Source organism: Erithacus rubecula (genome assembly GCF_903797595.1).
Source record: "Erithacus rubecula genome assembly, chromosome: 23".
NCBI classification, from domain to species: Eukaryota; Metazoa; Chordata; class Aves; order Passeriformes; family Muscicapidae; genus Erithacus; species Erithacus rubecula.
Genome location: NC_136675.1, coordinates 867,577 through 895,095, shown reverse-complemented (window position 1 = coordinate 895,095; position 27,519 = coordinate 867,577). Strand labels below are relative to the sequence as shown.

The 27,519-nt window shown below is 47.5% G+C and overlaps 1 protein-coding gene and 1 long non-coding RNA gene across 2 annotated transcripts in view; one reads left to right on the top strand and one right to left on the bottom strand.

Annotated features, from left to right (window-relative positions):
• The window catches only part of LOC306811815, a 152,368-nt gene that overhangs the window by 57,460 nt on the left and 67,389 nt on the right, over positions 1 to 27,519 (top strand). The window lies entirely within an intron of this gene.
• On the bottom strand, positions 77 to 8,227 carry LOC306811720 (leucine-rich repeat LGI family member 4-like; the record flags this gene model as incomplete). The annotated part of the gene is made up of 9 exons (XM_079325679.1): positions 77 to 386; positions 1,446 to 1,954; positions 2,833 to 2,997; positions 3,271 to 3,449; positions 4,676 to 4,747; positions 4,829 to 4,900; positions 5,189 to 5,260; positions 6,002 to 6,073; positions 8,037 to 8,227. Coding segments are annotated over 9 exons (1,635 nt in total), but the record flags the coding sequence as incomplete, so codon positions are not given.

Here is a 27,519-nt window from a genome sequence, read left to right as displayed (position 1 = left end):
TCAGTGACATGGTGGCCACTGTATTCCAATGTCCCTAGCTGTCCCCAATGTCCCCTCATGTCCCCATTGTCCCCACTGTCCCCTCACGTCCCCACATCCTCGGTGACATGCGCGTAGATCTGCGTGGCGCCCTTGAAGCTGGTGGCCAGCAGGAAGTGCTGCTGGCCGGCGGCGAGCGGGACGAAGGCGCGGGGTGTGGGTGCGGGCAGCTCCTGGCCAGGCTCGAGGCGGCCGCCGGGGCCCAGCCGGAACACGCGGCTCGGCGCGAAGTCGTTGCCCAGCAGGACGTAGCGCTGGCCCGCCAGGAGCAGCGGCTGGAAAACCAGTGAGCCGCGGGCGGGGACGTGCTGCACCTCACGGAACATGGAGCCCTCCCAGCGCATCACCTGCATTTGGGGTTGTGGGTTCAGTTATGGGGTCATGGGGTCAGTTATGGGGTTATGGGGTCACTCATGGGGTCAGCCGTGGGCTGGAACGTGCTGCACCTCGTGGAACATGGAGCTCTCCAGCGCATCACCTGCATTTGGGGTCAGTTGTGGGATCATGGGGTCAGTTATGGGGTTATGGGGTCGGTTATGGAGTCAGTTATGGGGTCAGTTGTGGGGTCATGGGGTCACTTATGGGGGCAGTTGTGGGGTCATGGGGTCAGTTATGGGGTCAGTTGTGGGGTCACTCATAGGGTCAGCACCTGCTGCACCTCGTGGAACATGAAGCCCTCCCAGCATTACCTGGATTTGGGATCATGGGGTCAGTTATGGGGTCAGGTGTGGGGTTATGGGGTCACTCATGGGGTCACCACTTGCTGCACCTCACAGAACGTGAAGCCCTCCCAGCATCACCTGGGAAGGGGGTTATGGGGTCAGTTACAGGATCATGATGTCAGGTATGGGGTCATGGGATGGGACCATGGGATGGGTTATAGGGCTATAGGATGAGGTCAGAGCTCCCCCAGGCCATCACCTGGGCATGGGGTCAGTTATGGGGTCACTTGTGGGGTCACGTGACCTTGATGGATCTCGATTGTCATGTAGTGACCACCATGATCACGGTGGCCCCATGTGACCCTAATGGACCCCCATGATCGCACGATGACCACATGACCTCAATGGATCCCCATAACCCCGATGACCCCATAACCCCACAACCCCTCATCTGTCTCAACTTGGTGTCCCCCAAAACTGTCGTCATGCGCAAGAAGACACTGCCCCCATAACCCCAATAATCCAATAAACTCATAAATCCGTAACAACCCAATAACAACCCAAAAACCCCACAATCCTCACCTTGGCATTCCCCCAAAACCTCGTCAGGCACAAGAAGATGCTGCCCCTGTTAAGGAAGTGCTTGGCCACGTACACGTCGGGCACGTGCGGCATGTTTGGTGTGGGGCATGAAGCCATAACCCCATAACCCTACAAATCGCCCCAAATCCCATAACCTCTCACCTTGGCGTCCCCTAAAAACCTGGTGAGGCACAGGAAGACGCTGCCCTTGGCTCGGAAGTGCTTGGCAGCGTACACGTCGGGCACGTGCGGGATGTCGGTGTGGGGCGCGAAGCCGCTGCCGCTCCAGCGATAAACCAGCGGCCTCCTGGCCGCGCTGCACACCACAAGCGCCGCGCGCCCGCCCAGCTCCAGGAACTCCAGGTGCGTGTCCCGCTGCCACGGCCGCAGCTGCTGGTGCGGGTAGAACCCCCCGGAGCCCCAGCGGAACACAGTGCTGGTGCCGCCCTTGGAGCTGTCAGCCACCCCCAGGTAGAGGTGGCCGCCTAGGCGCGCGGCGGTGACCGAGTGCGGCCGGCGCAGGTGGCCCGAGCCCAGGGCTTGGTGGCGTATGAAGGAGGAGCCGGGGCCGCCCGAGCGGCGCCAGACCCAGGAGCCGCCGCCCAGCTGGGCCACCACCACCAGAAGGGTGTCACCCATGGGGACAGGGTGGCAGGCGACCGGGGAGGAGCCTGTGGGGACAGTGGGGACACTGGAGACGCTGGGGACATTGGGGGACATTGAGGACCCTGCCCCCCTGACAGCCCCAATGTCCCCAGTTGCCCCACTGTTCCCAATGTCCCTGATGTCCCCAATCCTCCCAGTGTCCCCATTTCCTCCTCATTTTCATAATTTTCTCAATTTTTTCACCAATTTCCTCAATTTTTTCCCATTTTCCTATTTTTCCCCCCATTTCTCTAACTGTTGATGGTGGTGTAGGCCTGGAATGTCTTCCCTATTTTCCCTCTATTTTCCCCAATTTTCCCCTATTTTTTCACCAATTTTTTCTATTTTTTCCCTATTTTTCCCATTTTCCCCTGTTTTTCACCCATTTCTCTCACTGTTGATGATGTTCTGGGCCTGGAATCTCCTCCTGAGCTGGTCCCACATCCACCCCATTTTCACCCATTTCCCCCCATTCTTCCCCATTTATTTCCACCCACTTCCCCCCATTTTTTTTCCCATTTCCCCCCCAATTTTCCCATCTTTTCTGATTTTCCCCATTTTTTCCCAGTTTTTTCCCATTTTTTCCCCAATTTTTCCCATTTTTTTCCCATTTTTCCTATTACCCACTTTTTCCCCTAATTTCTCTCACTGTTGATGATGGTTTGTGCCCAGAATCTCTCCCCCTATTTCCCCCCATTTTTTTACCATTTCCCCCCATTTTCCCATTTTTTTCACCCCATTTCTCTCACTGTTGATGATTTGAGCCCACAATCTCCCCCCAGTCTGGTCCCACTCCCACCCCATTCACACTAATTTTCCCCTATTTTTCACCATTTCCCCCCCAGTTTTCCCCATTTCCCCCCCTCTTTCCTGTTTCCCCCCATTTTCCCCCCATTTCGCTCACTGTTGATGATGGTCTGGGCGCGGAACCTCCCCCCGAGCTGGTCCCACTCCAGCAGGGTGCAGGCTCCGGCCGTGGGCTGGGCCAGTGCCACCCCCGGGTGTCCCCTGAGGGTGAAGGACTCTGCCCCAAGGGACGAGAATGGGAGGGACTGGAACGGCCGCAGCTCTGGGGACATGGGGACATCACTGGGGACACTGGGGGGATTTGGGACATTGGGAACATCATTGGGGACAGTGCGGGGATTAGGGACATTGGGGATAGTGGGGATAGCTTGGGGACATCATTGGGGACATCCCATTTTCCCCTGAAAATTCCCATTTTTTCACCTCCCAGTCCCTCCCAGTATCTCCCAGTCACTCCCAGTTCCATCCCAGCCCTCCCATCCCCTCCCAGTCCCCTCCCAGTAGCTCCCAATTTGTCCCAGTCGCTCCCAGTTACCGTGTTGCTGGCATTGGAGCTGCCGGGGGCTGAGCAGTGCCAGGGGGGTGCCCTGGTGGGGGAGGGGTGCTCGGCAGCGCCCCCCGAACTCATGTGGGGTTGGGGAGGGGCGGGAGCCCAGCCAGACCAGCAGCCAGCGCAGGCGGCAATCGCAGCGCCACGGGTTCCCCCGAAGGTCCCTGACAGAGGGGACACCGGGTGGCACCAAAGGGACACCGGAGGGACCCCAAAGGGACATTAAATGGCACCCAAGTGACATCAAATGGCACCAAGTGACACTAAATGGCACCAAAGGGACACAAAGTGTCACCAAAATGGCACCAAAGTGGCACCAAGTGTCACTAAATGGCACCAAATGGTTCCAAAGTGGCATCTAATGGCACTGGGTGGAACCAAAGTGACATCAAGTGACACAGAATGGCATAAAAGTGGCACCAGCTGGCACAAAAGTGTCACTAAATGACTTCAAGTGGCAGCAAAATGGCATCAAAGTGTTGCCAAGTGTCACTGAATGACATCAAAGTGACACCAAGTGGCACCAAAGTGGCATCAAATGGCACCAAAGTGACATTGAATGACCCCAAAGTAGCACCAGACAGCAGCAGGTGGCACAGAATAGCAGCAAAATGTCACCAGATATCATCACAGTATCACTAAATGGCACCAAATGGTGGAAAATGACACCAAAGTGGCATCAAGTGACACGAAGTGTCACTAAATGGCACCAAACTGTCACCAAGTGACACTGAAGTGGTGCCATGTGGCACCGAGGTGTCACTAAATGGCACCAAAGTGACATCAAGTGGCACCAAAGTGTAACTAAATGGCACTAAAATGTCACCAAATCGAGTTAGGTGGTACCAAAGTGACATCAAGTGGCACCAGGAGGCACCAAAGTGGCATCAAAGTGTCACTAATTGTCACCAAGTGGTGTCAGGTGGCATCAAAGTGGCACCAAGTGTCATTGAATGTCACCAAAGTGGCACCAAAGTGTCACTAAATGTCACAAAGAGGCAAAAGGTGGCACCAAAGTGTCACATAATGACATCCAAGTGACATCAAGTGGCACCAGGTGGCACCAAATGGCGCCAACCCCTGCAGTGCCCCCCCAATGTCCCCAATATCCCCAATCCCCCTAATGTCCCCAATATCCCCCAATGTTCCAAAATGTCCCCAATTCCCCCCAATGTTCCCAATGTCCCCAATCCCCCACAAAGTCCCCCAATGTTCCCAGTGTCCTTAATGTCCCCAGTGTCTCCAATCCTCCCCCAATATCCCCAGTACTCTCCAATCCCCCCAAGGTCCCCAATCCCCTCAATGTTCCCAATGTCCTCCCAATTCCCCCCAATGTCCCCAGTGTCTCCAATCCCCCCAATGTCCCCAATGTCCACAAGGTGTCACCCACAGCTGGGTCAATGTCCCCAGGTCCTGGAAGAGTCCCCGTGGCAGCGACTCCAGGCGGTTGTTGGCCAAACTCCTGTGGGTACATTGGGGACATTGTGGAGGATTGGAGACATTGGGGACACTGGGAACACTGGGGACATTTGGGGACACTCACAGGAACAGGAGCCCCCGGAGTCCCCTGAGAGCCGTGGGAGCGATGGAGCCGAGCTGGGAATCCTCAATGAACCTGGGACCAGTATGGACCAGTATAAACCATATAAACCAATATTGATCAGTACTGGCCAGTATGGACCAGTATAAACCAGTATGGATCAGTATGGACCAGTACAGACCAGTATGGATCAGTACGGACCAGGTAGACCCAGTTTGGCCCAGTTTTCCCTTCATTTTCCCCAGTTTCTCCCAGTTTGCCCCATCCCTGTCCCTCCCAGTTTGTCCCTGTATGACTCACAGGTAGTCCCAGTATAAGGCAGTATAAACACAGGTATTCCCAGTATATCCCAGTATAACTCACAGGTACTCCAGCGCCCCCAGCCCAGCGAAGGCTCCGTCCCCGATGCTTCCCAAACGCCCCGAGGTGAACAAGCTGGGATTGCGGACATTGGGGACATTGTGGGGACTGGTGACACTGGGGACATTTTGGGACAATTTTAGGACCATTCAGGGTAATTTTGGGACCCTTTGGAAATAATTTGGGACAATTTAGGGACATTTTGGGGCCATTTGAGGTCATCTGGGATCAACCTGGGGACATTTCGGGGAATTTTGGGACAATTTGGGAACATTTTGGGGACATTTGGGGTCATTTTGGGGCTAATTTGGGATAACTTGGGGCAAATTTGGGACAATTCTGGGATCATCTGGGGACATTTTGGGATAATTTGGGGACAATTTGGGGACATTTGGGGATAATTTAGAGACACTTGGGGTAATGTTAGGATATTTGGGGTAATTTTAGGACATTTTGGGACATTTTGAGATAATTTTGTGCAAATATCGGGACAATTTAGGATAATTTGTGGACATTAGGGGATATTTTAGGGGCACTTTGAGATAATTTTGGGCAAATACGGGGATATCTTGGGACAATTTGGGAACATTTTTGGGGTAATTTTGGTATATTTGGGACATTTGGGGTAATTTGGGGTCAGTTTGGGGTAATTTGGGGTCAGTTTGGGATAATTTGGGATATTTGGGGCCATTTAGATACAATTTGGAATATTTGGGACATTTTGGGGTAATTTTTGGCTATTATGAATTTTTGGGGCGATTTTGGGGTGGTTTTCAGATTTTTAGGATATTCTGGGATATTTTTGGGGTCACTCACAGCAGAGTCAGGGCCGGGAGGTGCCGGAAGCTCCCCTCGGGCAGGGCCTCGATGTCCCAGCGAATCAGGGAGCTGAGATTGGGGAGAAAACACCGGATTCAGGAAAAAGAGAAAAAATGGGAATTTGGGAAAAAAGAGAAAAAACGGGAACTTGGGGAAAAGAGAAAATAGGAAGGAAAAACGGGAATTTTGGGAAAAAATTGGGAATTTTGGGAGGAAAATGTGAATTTGGGAAAACAGATAATGGGAATTTGGGGGGAAAAAACAGAAAAAAATGGGAATTTGGGAAGGAAAGATATGAGAATTTTGGGAAGGAAAAAATGGGAATTTTGGGGGAATAAAATGGAATTTGGGGAAAAAAAGGGAATTTTGGAGGAAAATGGAAACTTGGGAAAAAATGGGAATTAGGGAAAAACAGGAAAAAAGTGAGATTTGGGGAAAAAAAGAAAATGTGAATTTGGGAAAAAAAAACCCCAGAAAATGGGAATTTGGGAATTTCAGGGGACTGACTAAACTGGGGCTTAAAGTGGGATCAAACTGGGACTAAATTGGATCAAACTGGGAGTAAAGTGGGACTAAACCAGGCTAAACTGGGAGTAAACTGGGATCAAATTGGGCTAAACTAAGACTAAACTGGGCTAAACTGGGATCAAATTGGGACCAAACTGGGCTAAACTGTGGCCAAACTGGGACTAAAGTGGGACTAAACTGGGCTAAACTGAGACTAAGCTGGGCTAAACTGGGACTAAATTGGGACTAAACAGGGCTAAACTGGAACTTAACTAGGACCAAACTGGGCTAAGCTGGGCTGAACTGGTCCAGACTGGTCCAATTTCCCCTCAGGCATTGGGGCGGGGCTTAGGGGGATGACATCATGGGGCATGGACTATGAGATGACATCATGGGCGTGGCTTGGCTGGGCAGGAACCATTGGGAATCCCGAGGGGGGAGGGGTGGGAGGTTCCTAACTGGGGTCAAAGGGGGGGCGGGAGGATTTGGGGGGTCCCAAAATTCGGGGCATCCCGAATTTGGGAAATCAAAGGGAGGATTTTGGGGGTCCCAAATTTGGGGGAGGGTCCCAAAGATTTGGGGATCAAAGGGGGGGGGGGTCCCCAGGGGAGTTTTGGGTCCCAAATATGGGGTCCCGGGGGGGGTTTTGGGGGGGTCTCAAATTTGGGGTCCCCGGGGGTTTTGGGGAGTCCCAAAATTGGGAGAGGGTCCCAAAATTTGGGGGATCAAAGGGGGGATCCCGGGGATTCATAATTTGGGGTCCCAGGGGGTTTGGAGAGATTTTTTGGGGGTCTCAAGGTTAGAGTTCCGGAGGAAGTTTGGGGGTTCCAAATTTGGGGTTCAAGAGGAGCTTGCGAGTCTCAAATGTGGGGTCCCAGGGGGGTCCTGAGGGCGTTTGGGAGTCCCAAAACTGGGGAAGGGTCCCAAAATTTGGGGTCCAAGGTGGGGTTTGCGGTCCCAAATTTGGGATCTGGAGGGGGTTTGGGGGGGGTCCAAAAATTTGTGGTTCAAGGGAAGTTTGGGGAGGGCCGAAATTAGGGGTCCAAGAGGGGGTCCGGGGGAGTTTTAGGGGTCCCAAAATTGGGGGAGGGTCCTAAAAATTTGGGGATCAAAGGGGGGGGTCCCAAATTTGGAGTTCCAACGGGGGGTCCCCAGGGGGTTTTGGGTCCCAAATTCGGGGGATCAAAGGGGAGGTCCCGGGGGGCGCCAAATTTCGAGTCCCAGGGGCTTTGGGGGATTTTTTTGGGGTCCCAAATCTGCGGTCCCGGGGGGAGTTTGGGGGTCCCAAAAATTTGGAGTTCAAGGGGAGTTTTGGGGGGGGTCGCAAAACTGGGGGAGGGTCCCAAAAATTTGGCGATCAAAGAGGGTGGGGGGAGGGGACATCAAGACCATTCCAAAGAGAGAAAAAAAGTGGGGGGGAGCCTCCAAAATTATTTTTTGGGGTGGGTGGTTTAAATAGCAAAGGAGTCCCCAATTCGGGGAAGGAGTCCGGGGTGGGGGAGGGGTTGGGGGTGGGGTCACTCACAGCGTGGCCAAGCGCGGGGGGAGCCCTCGGGAGACGCCCCCGCTCCCCCCCCGGCACCAGGCGCTGTCCCGGTCGCAGTCGCAGCCCCCGGGACAGGCCCCGCCCCCCTTGGGGAATCCCCCCCCAAAAATCGGGACCCCCCCCAAAAATCGGCCGGAGGCCCCCCAGGAGGAGCAGGGAGAGAAGGGATGGGGGGGACGTCATGGGGAGGTCGAAAACAACTCAAAAAAACCCCCAAAAATCCCCCTCAAAAATCCCCAAAATTTCACCAAAATACCTAAAAAAATTCTCCCCCAAAAACTCCCAAGAAAACCCCCCAAATTCTCCCAAAAATCCCCAAGAAATCACAGAAAAAAAAAAATGCCCCCAAAAATTCCAAAAGAAATTCCCAAAAATTCACAAGTCCCTAAGAAAACCCAAAAAATTCCCCAAAATTTCCAAGAAATCCCTAGAAATTTCCCCCAAAATGCTCAAAAAATCTCCCAAAAAACTCCCAAAATATTCTCAAAAAATCCGTAAAAATTCCCAGAAAATCCCCAAGAAAACCCAAAAAATCCCCCCAAAATTTCCCCCCCCCAAATTCCCAAGAAATTCCAAAAAATCCCCAAAAGTTAAAAATACTCCCAAAAATTCCCAAAAAAATCCCCCAAATTCCCAAGAAATTCACAAATAATTTCTAATAAATTCCCAAGAAAAACCCAGAAAATTCCTAACAAATCCCCCCAAGAAACCCCCCAAAATTACCCTCCAAAATTCTCTGAAATCCCTAAAAAATCAAAAATTAATCCCCCAAAAAAACCTTATAAAACCCTTTTAAAACCCTTAAAAAAACCCAAACCAAAACAAAAAACTCTACAAAAATCTCAAAACCCCCCAAAAAACCTCTTTATCCCAAAAAACTCATAAAAATCCAAAAAAATCCCTAAAAAACTCCTGCAAAACCCTAAAAAGAACCTCCAAAAGCCTAAAAATCCCTAAAAGACCGCCGAAAAACCCCCGCTAAAATATCACCAAAATACCCCTTAAAAAACTGTAAGTAAAGCCCAACCCTCCACAAAACCTCTTAAAAACCCTACAAAAACCCCTAAAGCCCTTAAAATCCCTAAAAAATAGCTTTCAAAATGCTTTAAATCATAAAAAACTCCAAAAAACCAACCAAGCAAAAATAAATCAAGAAAACCCTAAAAATCCCTTTAAAAATATCCCCAAAAGTTCAAAAAAATACTAAAAAAACCCCAAAACCCCCTAAAAATAGCCACAAAAAACCCCTTAAATACCCCGAAAAAAACCTAAAAATCCCCCCAAAAAGCCCTTAAATGTCCTAAAACAATCCTAAAAACTACAACAAAAAACCAGAAAAATTCCCAAAAAAACCTAAAAAAACCTTAAGAAAAACCCCCAAACCTGCAATACCCCATAAAAACCCTTAAAAAACACCCAATAAAGCAAAAAAACAAAAAAAACCAAAAAAAACACCCCAACAAAAAACCAAACCCCCCCAGAAAATAATCCTTAAAAAAAAATCAAAAAACCCTAAAAAATTACTCCCAAAAATCCCTTTAAAAAGCCTAAAAAAACCCTAAAAAGCCCTTTAAAAACCCTTTTAAAAGCCTAAAAAAAACCAAACAGAAAACCACCCCCAAAAATAAAAAATATCTCCTAAAAATCCTAAAAACATCGAAATCACCCTAAAAAACCCTGTAAAGATTCCCCCAAAAAAACTTTTAAAATCCTCCAAGAAATCCTAAAAACCCTACAAAAAGTCTAAAAAAACCTAAAGAAACCCCAGAAAAAGCCCAAAACCCCTCCAAAACTTACTCTAAAAAAATCCCAAAAGAACCCCTAAAAATAACTTAAAAAACCTCAATAATATAAAAAAAAAACGAAAAAAACCTTCAAAAACTGTAAAACTGCTAAAAAAAGCCCCTAAAAAACCCCCCAAAAAATCCTACAAAAAACCAGAAAATCCTGAAAGACCTAAAAAACGTAAAAATCCCCCTACAAAAACCCCCCAAAAACAAGAAAAAAAAATCCCTAAAATTCTCTTTAAAACCTCAAAAAAACCCTCAAAAAAACATAAAAAAACTTTTAAAAGCCTTAAAACACACTAAAAAACCCTAAAACCCCTAAAAAACTCCTAAAAACCTCCCCCCCCAAAAAAGCCTGAAAACCCTAAAAAACTGAAACCCCCCTTTTAAAATCCTAAAAAACCCCTCAAAACCCCATAAAAACAAAAAAACTAAAAAAACCCCACAAAAATACTCTAAAAACAAAAAAAAAAATTCTAAAAATTCCTAAAAAAACCCCAAAAGAACCCTTAACAACCTTAAAAAACCCCAAAACCTCTAAAAAATCCTTGAAAATCTTAAAAACGTCCTTTAAAAAGCGCCTAAAAACCCCAGAAAACCCTAAAAAACCCCCAAAGAACCCAAAAACCCTCCTAAAAATCAAACTAAAAAATCCCCGAAGAACCCCTAAAAAAACCTAAAAATAAAACCCCAAAAAACCTTTAACAACCAAAAAAATCACAAAAAAATCCCCCCAAAAACCTAAAAAGAAATCCTTACGAGCCCTTAAAAAACCCCTAAAATAGCCCGTCAAAAAACCTAAAAAAAATTTTGAAAACAAAATCCCCCCCCCTCAAACTGCCCCTAAAAATCAATTTGAAGAAAGCCTAAAGAACCCTTAAAAATACTTTTAAGAACCAAAAAGAAAACACTAAAAAACCCCTTAAAAATCACAAAAAAACCCAAAAAAAACCTAAAAAATCGTTAAAAGCCCTAAAAAAGCCACTAAATACCCCTAAAACCCCCTAAAAGAACGCTAAAAACTTCCTAAAACCCCCCTAAAAAAACCCCCAGAAACCTTAAAAAAAAACCCCCAAAACCTCAAAAAACCCGAAACCCTCTGTAAAAATCACGCTAAAAAACCCCAAAAGAACCCCTAAAATCTCCCAGAAAACCCCCAAAACAAAAAAAAAGCCCTAAAAAACTTCCCCCAAAAAATCCTTTGGAGCCCTAAAGAAGTCCCTAAAATAGCCCCCAAAAATCCCTAAACAAAGAAACCAAAAAACCCCCGAAAAATCCTAAATTTAGAGCTCCGAGTGGAGCGCACCCCCCAAAAATTTTTTTTCTCAAAAAATCTCAGAAAAAGCCCAAAAACGCCCGACCTAAAACTCCCAAAAATCGGCGCCGGGAGCAGAAAATCCTAAAAAAAACCGAAACAAAAAACCAAGACAAACCAAAAACAGTTCAAAAAAACCCCCAAATTCTCACAGAAATCCTAACAAAATCCGCCCTAAAATCGCCCGGATCGCCCAAAAATCGACCCCAAAAATTTCCAAAAAACCAAAAAAAAAAAAAATCCTAATAAATTCCCAAAAAATCCTCTCCCCTCCTGCTGTGCCTCTCCTCTCCTCGGACCTCAAAATTTCCCCCAAAATTCCAAGAAAATCCTCCTTAAAATCGCCGGGATCTCTCCAAAATCGAATCCGAAAATCCCCCAAAACACCCTAAAAATGTGCTAAAAAATTCCCAAAAATTCCTCTCCACCCCCTCGCTCTTCTTGGACCCCCAAATTCTACCCAAAATTCCCTCAAAATCCCCCCAAATCCCCCCAAAATTCGGAATATCCCCCCCCAGCCCCTCCCCTCAGGGTTCGGCAGCGGCGCGCGCGGGTCCGGGCGGGTGCGGTGGGGCTTGGGGAGGCCACGCCCATAAAGGCCAGTCATAGGCATGCGTGGAAACAATGCCCAAATATGGTGAGGCCACACCCCCTCCCAGTTCAAGGGGCCGCTTGTTGGGAGCGGGCGCTGGGCCAAACTGGGACAGAGGGGCTTTGTACTGGGAGGGAACTGGGCGGGACTGGGAGCATTGGGACAGAGGGGCTTTGTACTGGGAGCGACTGGGCCAGAGGAGCTTTGTACTGGGAACATTGGGAGGGACTGGGACAGAGGGGTTTTGTTACTGGCAGGGAGGGGGAGGGACTGGGACAGAGGGGTTTTGTTACTGGCAGGGACTGGGACAGACTGGGACAGAGCGGCTTTGTTATTTGGAGGGACTGGGATGGACTGGGAGGCAACTGGAGGGACTGGGGGAGGTTACTGGGAACACTGGGAGGAGCCCGTGAGGTTCCCAGTTCGTTACTGGTCCGTTACTGGTTCTTTACTGTTTTTTTACTGGTGAAACTGGGAGGGGGTGCGGCCTGGGAGCCACCTCTCCCCTTGAGGTCACCGGGTTAAAAATAACCCCGGCCTGGAGCAGGCTCGACCTGGGGGGGACCCGGAGCTTCCAGTAAGCTACTGGAACAAACTGGGAAAAAGTAGGAGGCACTGGGAGGGGCGTGGCATGGCTGGGTCGTTCACCCCCCCCCCCATCCTCTGGGTGACCTTGGAAGGGGGGCTCCCAGTAGCTCCCAGTAACCCCCCAGTAAGTCCCAGTTAATCCCCCAGTAACCTCAGTAACCCTCCATGGCTCTCCGTAACTCCCAGTAGCTCCCAGTAACCCCCCAGTAACTTCCAGTGACCCTCCCAGTTTCTCCCGGTAACCCTCCATGGCTCTCCGTAACTCCCAGTAGCTCCACCAATAAATCCCAGTAGCTCCCAGTAACCCCCCAGTAACTTCCAGTGACCCTCCCAGTTTCTCCCAGTAACCCCCCAGTAACTTCCAGTGACCCTCCCAGTAACTCCCAGTAACTCCAGTGCCCCTTCCATGTCTCCCAGTAACTCCCAGTCAGCCCCAGTTTGTGCCCCAGTAACCCCCCCCAGGGGCTCCACCAGTAACTCCCAGTTTGTCCTCCAGTGCTCCCAGTAACCCCCAGTTTCTCCCAGTAACTCCAATGCTCCCCTCCACGACTCCCAGTAACTCCCAATAAGTCACTCCCAGTAACTGCCCGTAACTCCCAGTAAGTCTCTCCCAGTAACTCTCAGTGACCCTCCCAGTTTCTCCCAGTAACTCCCAGTAGCTCCACCAATAAATCCCAGTAGCTCCCAGTAACTCCACAGTAACTCCCCAGCTTCCACCCTGGGCCCATGTTGCAGGGCCATAATATTCTATTATCCTTTTGGCAGGCCATTCTTCTCCCTCCCAAGTCTGACTCACCTACATTAGGGAGTTTCCTTTTTATTTCCCTATTTTCTCTATTCAAAGTTTCGTATAGAGGTGCTCCTAATAAACCACTTTCAGATCTAGGTAAGGTAAAGAAAACGGGTTGAATCATGCCCAGAGTGCATGACCCTTTCCATTTTCATGGCAACTCACTGTGTGCTTTCTTCCCACGCACCCAGTATATTCCATCAGGGGCCTTTCCATGGAATTTCCGTATTTTCTGGTTCAGCCCAATAAGCACTCAGTTCTCCCAAAGATGGATAAGGATTAGCTCCAGAGCCTTTGTTCCAACAAAGTCCAATTGTATCACTCCATTCACAGTTGTCTTTCCTTTCAAGGCTCAAATATCCAGCAGGGGGTTCTGGTTGCCAGATCATGCTTTTGTTATTTGAATTTACCATCAGAATGGATATACATGGAGTGTATCCCACTATCTCTATGTATTCTTTTCCTTCTCAACTAACACAAATTGTTCCCATTACCCTTTTATCCAGGATCCAACCCTTGGGTCTCTGGATTGTTCTTGAGATTTGGGTGTTATCCCATTTTAGGAGCTGCTCTAGAGTTAGACTCTCACTATTCCAGGGCCATTTTTCAGCTGACTTAAGTCCCCCACAAATCCAACAATTGAACAAACCTAATTCAGTGGCAATTTCCTGCATCAGATCTATAAACAAATTCTTGTCTGAAGCAGACAATCCCCAATCATTGTATTGCCTTTCTAGTTGATCATACTGCTCACTCAGGGTTTTTAATCTCTGTTGTTCTAATCTTCTTTTCCTCATTTCTGATTCTTGTCTTTTTAATTCTTGAGCTACTTGTTTCATCTTACTTTTTAGATCTATGCTCTCTTTATCCCTTTAAAAACAAAAAGTGTCATGGAATTGTAAGCAAATTCTGTCATCATCTTCCTCAAGGAGGTCAATGATAACCGGCCCATTGTTAGCGGCTAACCTATTTTAATATTTTAGATTTTTGCCCCCCCCCAGTAAGTTTTTCCTCCCATAACACACATTTTTAACTGAGTGTGGTCATAACATAGCTGGTTTACTTGAAAGTAAGCTACAAATAGTGATTTTCTTTTTTCCACCATCCACACCATGCAGTTACATTGATCACATGTGGAAATTGACACCAGTTTTGCATCCGTCTTTTGTATTTTGTGTATGAGTGTTTCTGACTGCTCATCCTTAGATCTCACCTTGAGGTTATAACATACTGTTTTCCCATCCAATTTACACATATCAAGTGCTGTTAAAGGTGCAATACTCATTTTCCTCACCATTGGTGCAGTCTGCTGGGGCTTGGTATGCTGGAGCGTTACTTTTCCTTTGTTCCTTTGAGATGATTTGCAAGCATTTCCCACACTCATCACTAGGCCTCTGGCTCACAGAGCTTGGTGAATTCTTTGGGTTCAGACTAACTGTTTGGCACACAACTAGGCTCAGGCTCATTAGGATTCCCCATAGATAGACTCCTCTGCCTTTGCCTACGCCCACTGGGTTGCCACCAGCGGCGAGATAAGCCATCTTCTCAGCAGCAAGAGTATTCTTCTGGGGATCCATACCCAGACCGAGCCACATACTGCTGTTAAAGGTGCCCCACCTTGATAATTTGACTGCATCTGCTCCACAGGGTACTTTATTCGACCTTCGGCCCTCGATTGCTAAAATTTGAGCCTTTGAAGCAAGTTTCCCCCTTATCCCATTTTTGTACAAGAGATACCACTCCAGAGAGCCTAATTCTATTAAATCTAAGTTAGTGGTGAGTTCTAAGATATGGCTAGTCAGAGACTGCTCATCCTCTAAGCACCTTGTGCACAGACTCTTAGGCCAATATCCCCTTCAACAATGTGTGACTCAAACCTTGTGACAATATTTGCATTTAAAATGGATAAATGGATAACATTCACAACCAGATATCATACACCTTATGTCATCCCTGTTGGTCATTTACTTGATCGATGCAATTTTATCTTTATGTCTCCAGGGGTGAGGTAACCTTCCATTTGGATGTCTCTTCCCTTGGTTTGATCCTTTTCACCCAGGAAGTGCGTGTCCAGCCTTTTTCTGCTCTTTGAACTGCTGTGTCTGTGGTTAAAAGGACAAGAAAAGGACCTTCCCAGTGAGGAGAGAGGGAGATCTCTCTCCAGGTTTTTATAAGAACTTTATCTCCTGGTTGAATTTTATGTATGGTGAACCCCAAAGGAATACTTTGAGTTATAATTTCCTGTTTTCGCAATTCCTGTAGGTTTTTATTTATTGCTATCAGGTAGGGCTGTATTTGTCCATCTTCTATCCTAGGATGTCCCACTGGCATCCATGATCAAAAGGCATTCCATATAGCATCTCAAAAGGTGATAGTCCTGTCTCAGAGTGAGGCATGGTTCTGATGTTTAGTAAAGCTAAAGGGAGGCATTTTGGCCATGAAATTTTAGTTTCTATCATTAACTTTGATATTTGGGCTTTTAATGTCTGGTTCATTCTCTCAACCTGTCCTGAGCTTTGGGGATGCCATGGAATATGGTATTCTCACCCAATTCCTAAGGCTTCTGCCAATTGTTTAATGATCTTTGAGATGAAGTGTGTTCCTTGATCTGAGGCTATATAATTAATTATTCCGTATCAGGGAATAATTTCTTCTAGAAGAAATTTTGATACTGTCTGGGCTGTAGCCCTAGAGCTTGGAAAAGCCTCTACCCAATGGGTTAGTTTGTCAACCAGTACCAACAAAAATTTATATCTTCCAACTTTGGGTAATTCAGTAAATTCCACCTGGATTCTTTTGAATGGTTGGTATGCTATAGAGCAACTTCCCCAGACTGTCTGTTGTGTTCTGGCCCTATTAACCCTTTGGCAGACCAGGCATCCTTGCACCTCCTGCTTGGCCAATTCATAAATCCCTTTACACCTGAAAAATTTCAGAAATTGTTCTGCCACGGCCTGGGCCCCCCAGTGGGTCTGCTGGTGTAGCCTCCTTAAAATTTTTCTGGTATAGTCTTTAGATATTAGTTCCCTCCTATCTGGTAGTTTCCACTTACCTTCTTCCAACCTTCCTCCTATCTTTTCGTATCCTTCAGTTTCCTTTTGGGAGGGGCACGGGGGATACATCTGGGTCTCACCCTCTCTGACTTCCAGGGTACTTACCTTTAATAACGCTGCACTCTTAGCTTCTTTGTCTGCCAAATTGTATCCTCGAGTCCAAAACTGTATTCCTGCTTGGTGTCCTTTCACCTGTATGATTGAAGTTGCCTCTGGCTCCCTGATAGCCTCTAAGATTTGTTTTATTATTTCCCCATTAATTAATCCTCGTCCTCGAGTATTAATCAACCCTCTCTCTTCCCACATTTTCCCAAAGGTGTGGACTATCCCAAATGTATATTTTGAATCTATAAAGACTGTTCCTCTTTTTCCTTTCAATCTCTTTAACCCTCGCAATGCTGCATACAATTCACGTGCCTGAGCTGACCAACTCACACTTAGGGGTCCTGATTCTACTACTTCCCCCATCTTGCCATCCGCGATTGCATATCCCGACTTTCTTTTTCCTTCTGTAATTCTTGCTGACCCATCCACAAACCATTTTTTTCCTCCCTCTAATACCTCTTCCTCTAAGTCCATTCTTATTTTTGTCTGTAATTCCACCACCTCGGCACACTCATGAGTAGGTCCCTCTGAGGCTTCCCCAAACAGAAATTCAGCTGGGTTTAGTGCAGTGGTTGTTCACAATGCCAGATCATGTGAGTGGATTAATATGGCCTCGTACTTCAAAAGCCTTGCATCCGTGAGCCATTTGTCTGCTTTATGTTGTAATATATTTCTCACATTATGAGGAGTATATACTACCAACAAGGCCCCATACATTATTTTCTTTGCCTCTTCCACCAATAAGGCAAGTGGGCTACCCCCTGCTCATGGGGTCCAAAAGTTTTGGGACATAGTTCACTGGCTTCTTGGCTCCGGCCCAATCCTGTGTCAATACTCCATGGGCAGTGTGACTACTAACATCCACAAATAAGAGGAATGGCCTTTTTATATCAGGAAGACTCAATACTGGAGCTGTCATGAGTGTTTCTTTTATCTCCTTGAATCCTTTCTCATCTTGTTCTGTCCATTTTAATCTATCAGTAGTGAGCTTTTCATATAGGAATTTTACCTTTTCACTATATCCTTCAATCCACTGTCTACAATATCCCAAAAGTCTCAGTAGCTGCCTTATTTCCCTTTTTGTTTGTGGGGAGGGTAGGGCAACAATCTCTGCTACTCTTTCAGGGTCTAACTTCTTTTTCCCTTTTGTTAGCCAATGTCCCAGATATTTAACCTCAGGTTCAGTAAACTGGTGTTTTGACTTGGAAATATTTAATCCTTTGTCCCCTAGGAAATTTAGTAATGCTATGGAACTTGTTCTTATATCTTCCTCTTTTGGACCTGCTACCAGTAGATCATCCACATATTGTAAAAATTTGGTCCCTTCTACTGGCACAAACTGACTCAGCAACTGTTCAAGTGCTTGGCTAAACAGGTTTGGTGAGTCTACAAACCCCTGTGGCAAAGAAGTCCCCTTGTATTGTTGCTTTCTGTTTGTATCTGGATCTTCCCATTGAAAGGCAAAGTAGTCCCGACTGTCTTCGGCCAGGGGACAGGCCCAAAACGCATATTTTAAATCTACACTATACCAGGTATCGTCAGGAGAAACATTATTTAATATAGTGTATGGGTTTGAGACAGTAGGAAATAATGTTTTAGTTCTCCTGTTCACAGCTCTCAGATCTTGTACTAACCTACAGCCACCATCAGTCTTCCGTACTGCCAAGATAGGAGTGTTATGTCTAGACATGCAGGGTTCCAAAGCCCCCTTTTTCAATAGGTCTTCTATTACAGGTTTCAATCCTTTCCTTCTTTCCATAGGAATGGAAATTGTTTAATTGTTTAACTCTAATGGGATCCTCTGGCCTATCAATTTCAATGTGAATCTGCTCCATTTCTAGTTTTCCAGCTTCCACTTGGCTGTGCCAGATTTTAGGATGTATTCTTTTCTCATCCTGTATTGTTAATTTATATAGACTTACCATGAGTCGGGATCCCTGTACTTATTTCCAAAGCTACCATTAAATCTCTCCCTAGCAAGTTATAATCAGCTTCCTCAACTAATAGCATATTCCCTAAACAAAACTTTGTCTCTGATTCTATTTCTATATCTTTAATTATCGGAACTTTGAAGGGTTCCCCTTTTGCCCCAATAACCACCATGTTATCTTTGCTTCTAGTATCTCCTGGGGGCAACTGCTGAACAGTACTTTGCTCAGCTCCTGAATCCATTAAGAATATAAATTCAAGTTTTTGGGGTCCTGTTCTCAGCTTTACCAGGGGCTCTCTGGATGGTCTGGACCCTAAATGAGAAAGCCCCTGACACCTCTAATCTTCCTGGAAAATCTCATCTCTCATCCTCTTTTTGTACTCTCTCTTGAAATGGTCTGTTTTCTTACAATAGAAGCACTCTGGTGCATCCCTTTGATTGTCCGTCTGCTTCTTCTGGGAGGGGCTTCGTTTCTTCTGAGGTTGACAGTTCTGTGTTGGTTTCACATTATCTTGGACCCTCTCCTGCTTTTGTGCTTCTCTCACAGCTGCTACCAACACCTTTGCTTGTGCTTTCTGCTGCTCTTCTTCCCTCCTCGTATAAACCTGCTGCACTTCTCTAAGCAGGTGCTGTAACCTTTTTCCTGCTATCTATTTTCTTGAACTTCCTCTGTTATGTCTTCCCATGGTCTCCCAACAAATTGTATTTTTAAAAAGACCTCCCCAACTGGGGAATCAGGGTCTGTTCCTGAATACATTCAGAGACTTTTTCTCAACCTCTCCAACCATTCTGAGAATGGTCTTATTTCTGCCCAGTTTGAATTTCGTTTCATATTGTAAAGAATGTATCCTATCAATCATATTTTCTAAATTAAACCAGTTGCTGTGTGCAGCTTTATCTTTAGCATTATGATTTTCAGTCATTTTTGCTAGGGGGAAAAAACCACTTCAGGGAGGTCAACACTTATGCACAGCTTTTCGCTGAGCTCAGCCCCCTCTCTTCCCTGGGTGGGTGAAGAGACCACCCTGCTTGGGAGGTGCTACTGTAGTTTCAAAACTAGCTTGTCTCTTTGTGATCCCAAGCAGTCAAAAACTGAAACAAAACAAAACAAAAAACAAAACAAACAAAACTCCAACAAGAACAAGAACAACAACACATAGTTTGCACTATGAATTTCAGTTGTTTTGCAAGGGGGAATGTAAAGCCACTCAGGGAGGTCAACACTTAGTTACAGACACAGCTTTTGCTGTGTACAGCTCCTTCTCTTCCCTGGGTGGGTGAAGAGACTAGAGTTACACACACACAGCAAAAAACAACAAGAACAGCACAGTTCTGCCTTTTGCACCAAGAGATCTTTTGTGAATTTCTGAAGACAGAATCCTAAAACGAGTGTAGGGATGCTTTTCACCTAGATGCGTGCAGTTTGTGGGAAATCTGAAATGCCCCCCTTGCTTTCTAGTCTGGCTCACCATGTCGAGGTGGCCAGCTAGGTACAGCTGAGGCAAGACGTCCTTCCCCTGTTACAGACTACACAAAACCAGCAGCCCTTCGGTGTGTCAGAAACCCTTCTATCCTGTCCGTGATGCCAATTTATGTCATGATCCCCTCAATCTGAGTAAGAGTTGTGATGGTTCTTTCGACCTCTGGGTGCAAAAGACAAAAAGCAAAAGACTCAGGTTTTATTCAGCAGAAAGCAGTAATGCAGTTTATTGTGTTTTAACAATTTTGTTTTGTGATGGAAGAGAGAGAGAGAGAAAGAGGTAAAGGAAACAAAGTAAAAGGGGAGAGAGAGAGAGAGAAAGGATGAGATGTAGCTACCAACAGACGGGACGCATCTGATGATAGATGCGTCTTCAATCCATCGGGGAGAAAGAGATCTCAAAGTCTCTTTAAGAAAGTCTCTTTTCATAGTCCTTTTCCAAAGCAAGCAGCCTCTGGCCAAAAGGTGGGGAGATTTATGGACTATTGTATGAGGAGATCATCACTCCATGAAACAGGTGCAGGAACAGGGTGCTTACCCTGTTCTCAAGAGCAGTGTACCATGGCAAGCTCCAAGCATACCAATAAACAGTCCCTTGGCAAGCATCCACCTCAACCAGGCCAGAATTCAGGTCCAGAGCGAGTGATGGAGTCTCAGTCTCTGATGATGGTTGTGAGGCAGATCAGAGAAAATTCGGACTTTTACAGGGAGGGAGGGGGAATCCTTCTTCAGCTGGCTGCAGCCAAGCTGCTTTTTGGCGGGGCAGGGGCTGGCTGTTGTGGAACTGGCTGGGAGAGATGCAGCAGCATCGGCCTGATGAGCTGTGCCCATGTCCCATAGGAATGCAAGCATACTACCCACCCTAGTGGATCCTCTTTGGCTGCTACTAGGGCCAGCCAGCCACCATCTGGTCCCTGGGCATCCTGCTCTATCATCTGGTGTGTGGGCACCTTCCTTTCAGAACTGGAGAGGACATCCTCCTGGGCTTAGCAGCAGGAGGTGGCACGTGTGTCTCTGTGCTGCTCACCTCCAAAAGGGAAGATGGATGGGAGGCTTTGGGTGCAGCTCTGAGCACTCCTAGTGTGGCATGGGCACTGTGGAATCTGGGAGAGCATGGCCAGGAGCTGACCAGTGGTTTCTGGTTTCGCTCTGCAGAGTGCCAGCACCTCATCAGGTGTCTACAGACAGGCCATGCCTGGAAGACCATGTAGAGCATTCTTGGCTGCAGAAGCCCCACCTGGCCCAGGAGACAGCAGAGATCCATCCCTCTGCACAGTAGAATCCAGGAGCCCAGGAAGTTCCAGCTGCTCACATCTTGTGGTGCTCAGAGAAATCCCCAGAGCGTTTCCATGTGGCCGCGTCACAGAGCAGAGAGCGCGGCCCAGGTGATACTTCCACGCGTCCCCGGCGAGTTGTGGAGGGAGCAGCTCAGGGCTCCCCATCCTATTGGAGAAGTCATGGCACAGTGTAGTGAAGTTGCCTCGGACTGGAAAAGGGGAAACATCCCCCTGCAGCTCAATGGCATCACGATGTCCCCGCAAACTGAGGCACAGCTGGCGTGTTGTTGTGGAGCACGACGCAGAGCCGGAGAATGCCGTCCTGGAGCTGGTTGCTGGCGGGGCAAAGCCGATGGGCTTTGGTTGCAGCCCCTTCCCAGAGGACACACTCTGCACCCCGACAAAATCAAGATGAGTCCCCAGCTGGTGCAGGGGCAGGGGGATGCTCGTGATTCCAGGCACGGCGGGGCTCGGCCTGGCCCCGCGCTGCAGGTTCCCCACTTGGTGGCAATGGGGAATATTAATCTTTCTACCGCCCACCCAGCCACTTTTTGGTAGGACAGGAGACGGGTGTTGTGGAAGGGGAGCCAGCTTCTGGCCTCACTGACAGCTTCTGCCAGCATGCCTGCCATGGGCTGGGGTGGGGGCAGCCAGCCTGACCAAAGCATCCATCCGTGATGATGGGGAGCAGCAGAGGGGGACAGGTTCTGAAGCCATGCCCCAGCTCCTCTTCATTGCAGGCCCTTGAAGAAGGGATGGGCTCACAGTTGGGAAAGGTGGGGTTTGTCCCCATCCATGGAGAGGTTTCATTCTCACATGGACTGGTCAGACCCTCCCCAGGCCTGTGAAACCGTCATAACCTTTGGCACTTTTTCTTGTTTCCAGGTCTTATTTGGAATTGACTTTCATGCAATTGTTCTTTGCTTTTTCCAGGAAGATTGCACCCAGTGCCTGGACCAGGTGGGGAAGCGCTGGCACCATCCGTGGAGCCCGTCCAGTGCCGGCGCTACCCCGGGGGGCCACGGTGTGCGGGGACATCCCCTTCAGGAAGGACGAGGAGCTCGTGTGGGATCAGCTCCTCTCCTGGCAGCAGGTCTCCAGAGGTGGGTACCCGGCTCCACAGTACAGGTGGCAGAAGGGCATGGGGCAGAAGGCAGCGGGCACACGAGAATCTTGCTCTTGCAGCTGCTGAGGAGGTTGCTGTGCCATGCTTAAGCAGAAGAGGTGGAGCGTGGCCTGCCATGCTGCTCTCCTCTAAAAATGAGAGAATGGTCGGGAGGCTTGGGCTCTGAGCACAGCCAGCTGCCTGGCCCACGCACAGGCCATGATGGGACACGGGGGACAGGAGCCTGCTGCCACTGACCGTGGCTTTCTGGTTTCTCTGCCCAGGCTACCAGCACCTCATGCCATGGAAATGACACCACTCGGCCTGCCAGTCTGGGAGGGCTGGAGGTTGGCAGGTGTTCACTTGCTGCCAAAAATAAATTTTTTCTTGTCATTCTCATCATCATTGGAGCATTTCTTTCATCCTTTTCCAAGCTTTTGGCCTCCCTTCTTCCACGGAAATATTTTTCTGTCCTTCCTCAGCCACTTGGTGGCATTTGGGATGGAGGGGGTTAAGCAGCCTGAAAAATTCAACAACGGCTTCTGTTTCCAACTGCAGCAGCCCCTTCAAGAACCCTGAGCTTCCAGCAAGGTCTGCGTGTGCCTTGCACAAGGGAGTGGCTTGCAGGGATGGAGCTGTCAACCCCCTGCAAAAGCTGGGAGGAAATCAGAAGCAGCAAAATTCCATTTTGGCTCAAAGGCTGCCCAGATTCTTCATGCTTTCCCTCTATTCCAAGATAGGCAGGCAGGGCTGGACTCCAGCAAGGTTCAAGCTCTTGGTGCTCCCTGGCATCAAAGACATCAAGTAAACTCTTGTATGCACTGATTGCAATAAGGGAACTGAAGGAAAAAAGGAGATGTCAGAACAGTCAGGCAGGTGAAGCAGCTGGGCTGAGGTCCCTTGCTGTCTTTTCTCCCTGGCATGGCTCAGCTCACAGACTCTTGGGCTGGGGGCGGAGCTGCTCTGCTTCTGCCAGCACCATGGCCCTGCTCTTGGACAAAGAGTTTTCTCCTAGGGCAGCCCTGCATACTTCTCCACACACCTTGCATAAAGGCCATAAAACCAACTGCAAACATTCTGCCTACAGCAGCTTTCCACACAGGGCTGCAGAAATCCAGGACAACTGCAAGTGAATGCTGGAAGGGTTTGGTCCTGTTCCTTCCAGCAGAATTCTCCATGATCTGATGCAATTTTACTCATATTTAAGATGAGAGCTGTGGTTTTTCTATTAAAATATTTGATGATAAATAACAAGCCTTGGGAGCATGAGGTACAGGGCTAACATGTGAAAGCATGAGCATATCCTCCAAAGTGATCCATTTAATTGTCCATTTTGTTACTCTTTTACTTATTCCACACTAATAAGGCAAGCCAAGCTTTGCTTGGAGGCAAAACAGGCATGGGATGCACTATGGTTCTCTGCAGGGTCAGCAGGGTTGGCAGTGACAAAACAGGCAATCTGCTTCATTGTGAGCCACTACAGAGCTACATCCCAATGTGGGATTGTTAACAGTTCTTTTCCTGCATGAGGTACAAAAAGAAGGTCTCAAATGATCATGTTGCAAGCATGCAGTAAAGAACTGATCCTGCTGTCCTAGTGAAGCTTTGGCTTTGGCAATTATACTCTTCCCATTCACCTTTATACAAAGACACTTCAGGTTTCTCCCCACACTTGCAATGCTGGCAGTCGCTGTTTCCCATTTACTGTTCTTCCCCAGAGAGTGATGGCACAGCTGCTGCTTTGAAACAAAAAGCCCTGACATCTGGATATCCTCCTGAAGGAGCATGAAATGCTGATTAAGTGTTAATATTGGTAGCTACCCAGATCTTCACTTACCAGTACTCTCAAGCACCAGCAGGAGGACCAGGCATCATTCTGTCCGTGGATGTTCATATTGTTGGTGTGCAAGAACAATGACTTTGAGGAGGGATAAAAATGCCCCTATTCAAACAGTGGGTGTGCAAGGAGATGTGAAGTTTCACTGCCTTTTCTAGGATATTTTAGAAAGATCTAAGAGACTATCAGGGCATGGAGAGGGTCCCTGATTTTGTCTCCAGAGGAATCCCCATAGGACACATGCACTCTGCTGGTGATGGCAACCCCATAAGCTCACAGACTAGTTTTCACTAAAAACACGCCACCCTTCCTGGGCTTTACTAGGCCAGGACTAGACCCATAGCTAAGCAAGCACATAGAGTTTGATATACTGTTTTCCCTTCAGAAAAACTAACACATTCATATACATTTTCTTCTGTAACATCAGAAGCTGGTAACCAGGAGGACTTTGCTATCAAAAGGCTATGGTTTGCACTGGGCCCAAAAGTGTTTTTCCAAAGGCAAAGCAAATTGAAATGTGAAGTTTAAAAGCTTCAAATGATGATGAAAGGAAACTGCAAAATCATTTCTGGAAAGGCAGCACAGTCAATGATCATACAGCCCACCAAAAGCTGCAGCTGAATCCAGAATTGCATGTTCCAATTATTCAGGAATTCATTACACTGGCAAGCACTGATCCATGGTAACAAATTATCCCATTCCCCTGGGCTGAATGGATCCCAGGCTGGGATAAAGATTTGAGAAACCATTGACAAATGTCATCGACCTCACAGTCCACTCATCCTTCTGCAAACAACTGGGATTGAAGACACCTCTGAGCTAGATCTCGGTCAGACTGCAAAGGAGCAAAGCTTTGTGATTTGGGAACGCTTCTCTTTGTTTCTCTGCACAGGCTTGGTGTGAGCACAGAATACATCTAACTAGAAAATTTAGACTATACAGGATCTGTTGGGTCTATTATCCCCCAAACATGTCAATGGGTGGCCCCGTTAAAATTCCAAGTTATAAACTTGGAATTAGCAGCACAAATGACACAACATGCAAAAGAGGAAGAGGAGAGGCCAAGTGAAGAAAGAATATGGTGAGACACTGGCACATCAAGTGAGCTGCACTCTGATAACCTCCAAACTATTAGGTCCTGGACTCACATCCTCTGCTTGGTTTTTTACAAAAATAATTTATTTAAAATATAGGAAACAAAACATGTGATCAGAATAAAATAGATACAATTCAAAATAAATCATCAAAATTTTAAAGATACAATCAAGATACATTTATTACAACCTTCAGCTAACTATCGGAACGTATGTACATCTGTAGCTACACCGGCTAACGCACAAATCCTTTTCTTCAAAAACTCTCTGGATAGGCAGCAGCTTCTTCCTGAGCTCAGAGGAAAGAGAACTCTTCTGGACCAGAGGCAAGGACTTTGCGGCTAAGAGAATATAGGAAACATCCAGAAAAAACTTCTTGGCAAGAGTGGAGCCAGTCAGGTCTGCAAAGTGAAGACACAAAATGTAACAGAGGCTGCAATGCAAACCTAAAGCATCTGAAGCTCCCCATTCTATGGGACACATTTCCTGGAAACTTCTAAATAGTTGCACAGGGAAACATGCTCCTGCCAGCAGCCCCTTGGGGCAGGCCAGGGCCACACCCTGAGCCACTTGCACAGAGCTCCCAGGGCAACAGCCTGGCCTCTGAGCTGCCCTGGGACAGCAGGGAGCCCAGAGCCCTGTGCTTTCCAGCAATGGCTCCGCTGTACATGCAGCCTCCTGCTCCTGTCCCTGCCCCACAGCTGAGCAGCCCTGCAGCTCCATGGGGCCCTGGGAGCAGCACAGCTCATGGCAGGGGGCACCTGAAGGGCAGAACTGTTCCCTGGCAATGGGCAGAGGCTCTCCAGGCTGACAGACCCTTCCTCCTTGCCAGAGAGCAGCCCAGCTCCCACCTTACCTCTGTGTGAGGCTGAACCATGCTGGGCCTTCACCTTGTCCTCAGTCTGGAGTTGCTTCAGGCCCCCTGAACTAGGAAGGGCAGTGGAGAGAGCAGGGGCAGATGCACATCCTTCCTCAGTATTTTGTCATTTTTGGCACAGCTAAAACGTCAAATCTGGTGGTGTCCATCTTGTCACTTGGTCAGCTTGCTGGAGAACACCAGGCCTTCACCAGCGCAAAATGCTGCAGAGCTTTACCCACACATGTGGGGGCTGGCTGGCAGCACACTTCTTCATCTTGGTGCCCATCACCTGGTAGAGGGCAGAGGCAAGCCTGGTGAGCACTGTGCGGACCTTGGCGCTGTGGAAAGACAGTGCCTTGTTCTCCAGCAAGGACCAGAGCACAGGCAGGGCGCAGCGCTGGATGACTTCAGGGCTCCTGGCATGAACTTCTTCCACCAGCTCTGCCGGGACAGAGACACAAGACTTATCACCAACCTCAATGTAAACAAAGATCTACCCCTAGTTTTGCTTCTTGGAAGCCTCTCTGGCTAAGAGCAGTGAAATAGCACACAGAGTCCCACGATCCAGAAATGGCCAAAGCAGCTGATCCTCGACAAAACAGAACCACTAACTTCTCAGGACTAATTTCTCCAAATGGAGCCTCGTAACTGTGGCAGAATTTGTACATGTGCAAGATCATTTCACAATCTGTTTCCGCATCAACAAAGACTGAAATGTCAACGTGCCTTTTATTTCCATTTGGAAGTTTTCTAAACCCACACTGAAGATTTGGAAATGCATTTGGCATGCATTGGAAATAATTGAGAGATTTGTAATAAAAAAGAAGGATTCCATTTTGGTGACCTGTGATGTCAAGGGCCAAAACTCTAATCTGGCTCTTCCCTTTGCTCAGTGGCACACAGGAAAGGGCAGTATTAGACCACACTTCCCAACTCTAGCCCACAGAGATGGGTGCTGCTTGACACTTGGATTAGAAACATCACTGACTAGCTGGTATCATTGGCAGAATGTTTTTGTGGCTTCCGACAAACAGCTGTTTCAAACCTCAGGGTGTCTTAAATAATTACCCAGACCCCATTGCTGTGGTATTTGAGCATGTCCACATTTTAATGGCATTTCCCCTCCCAATGTTAATGGCATCTTTCTTACAATGTGCACTGAAATAGCAGAACAGAGAGAGAAAAATGCTACACAAGGGTCTGAAATTTAACCAAAACACAAGTGTTTTCTCACATTCTCTCTGAAGCCTGCTCCCTGCTAATTTTCTGAACTGCACTGTATAAAACACAGCCAAAAATTTACTACCAACAGGCTCCTTGCATGCAAAATAACTCCAAAAGTAAATTCCCTCTTCCTGGAAATATACCTTATTGAAACACTCTTTAAAGGGCCTGTGACATTCCCAATCACTGAACATTGCCCTTTCAAGATTCCTAATAAAGATACAAAGTGTACGAAACCTTCCATTTAGAGATGCTGGTACACTTAGCAGTGAATTTAGCCCCAGTTGAAGCAAGGCTATAAAGCATCTTGTCTACTATATATTAAGATTATCATTTTTCCATTCCTTGCTGACATAGCAAGCTCCTCTGAGGAATCAATTATCAGCTGCATTTGCAGCATTTTGGACAGCACTGACACAAGAAGAC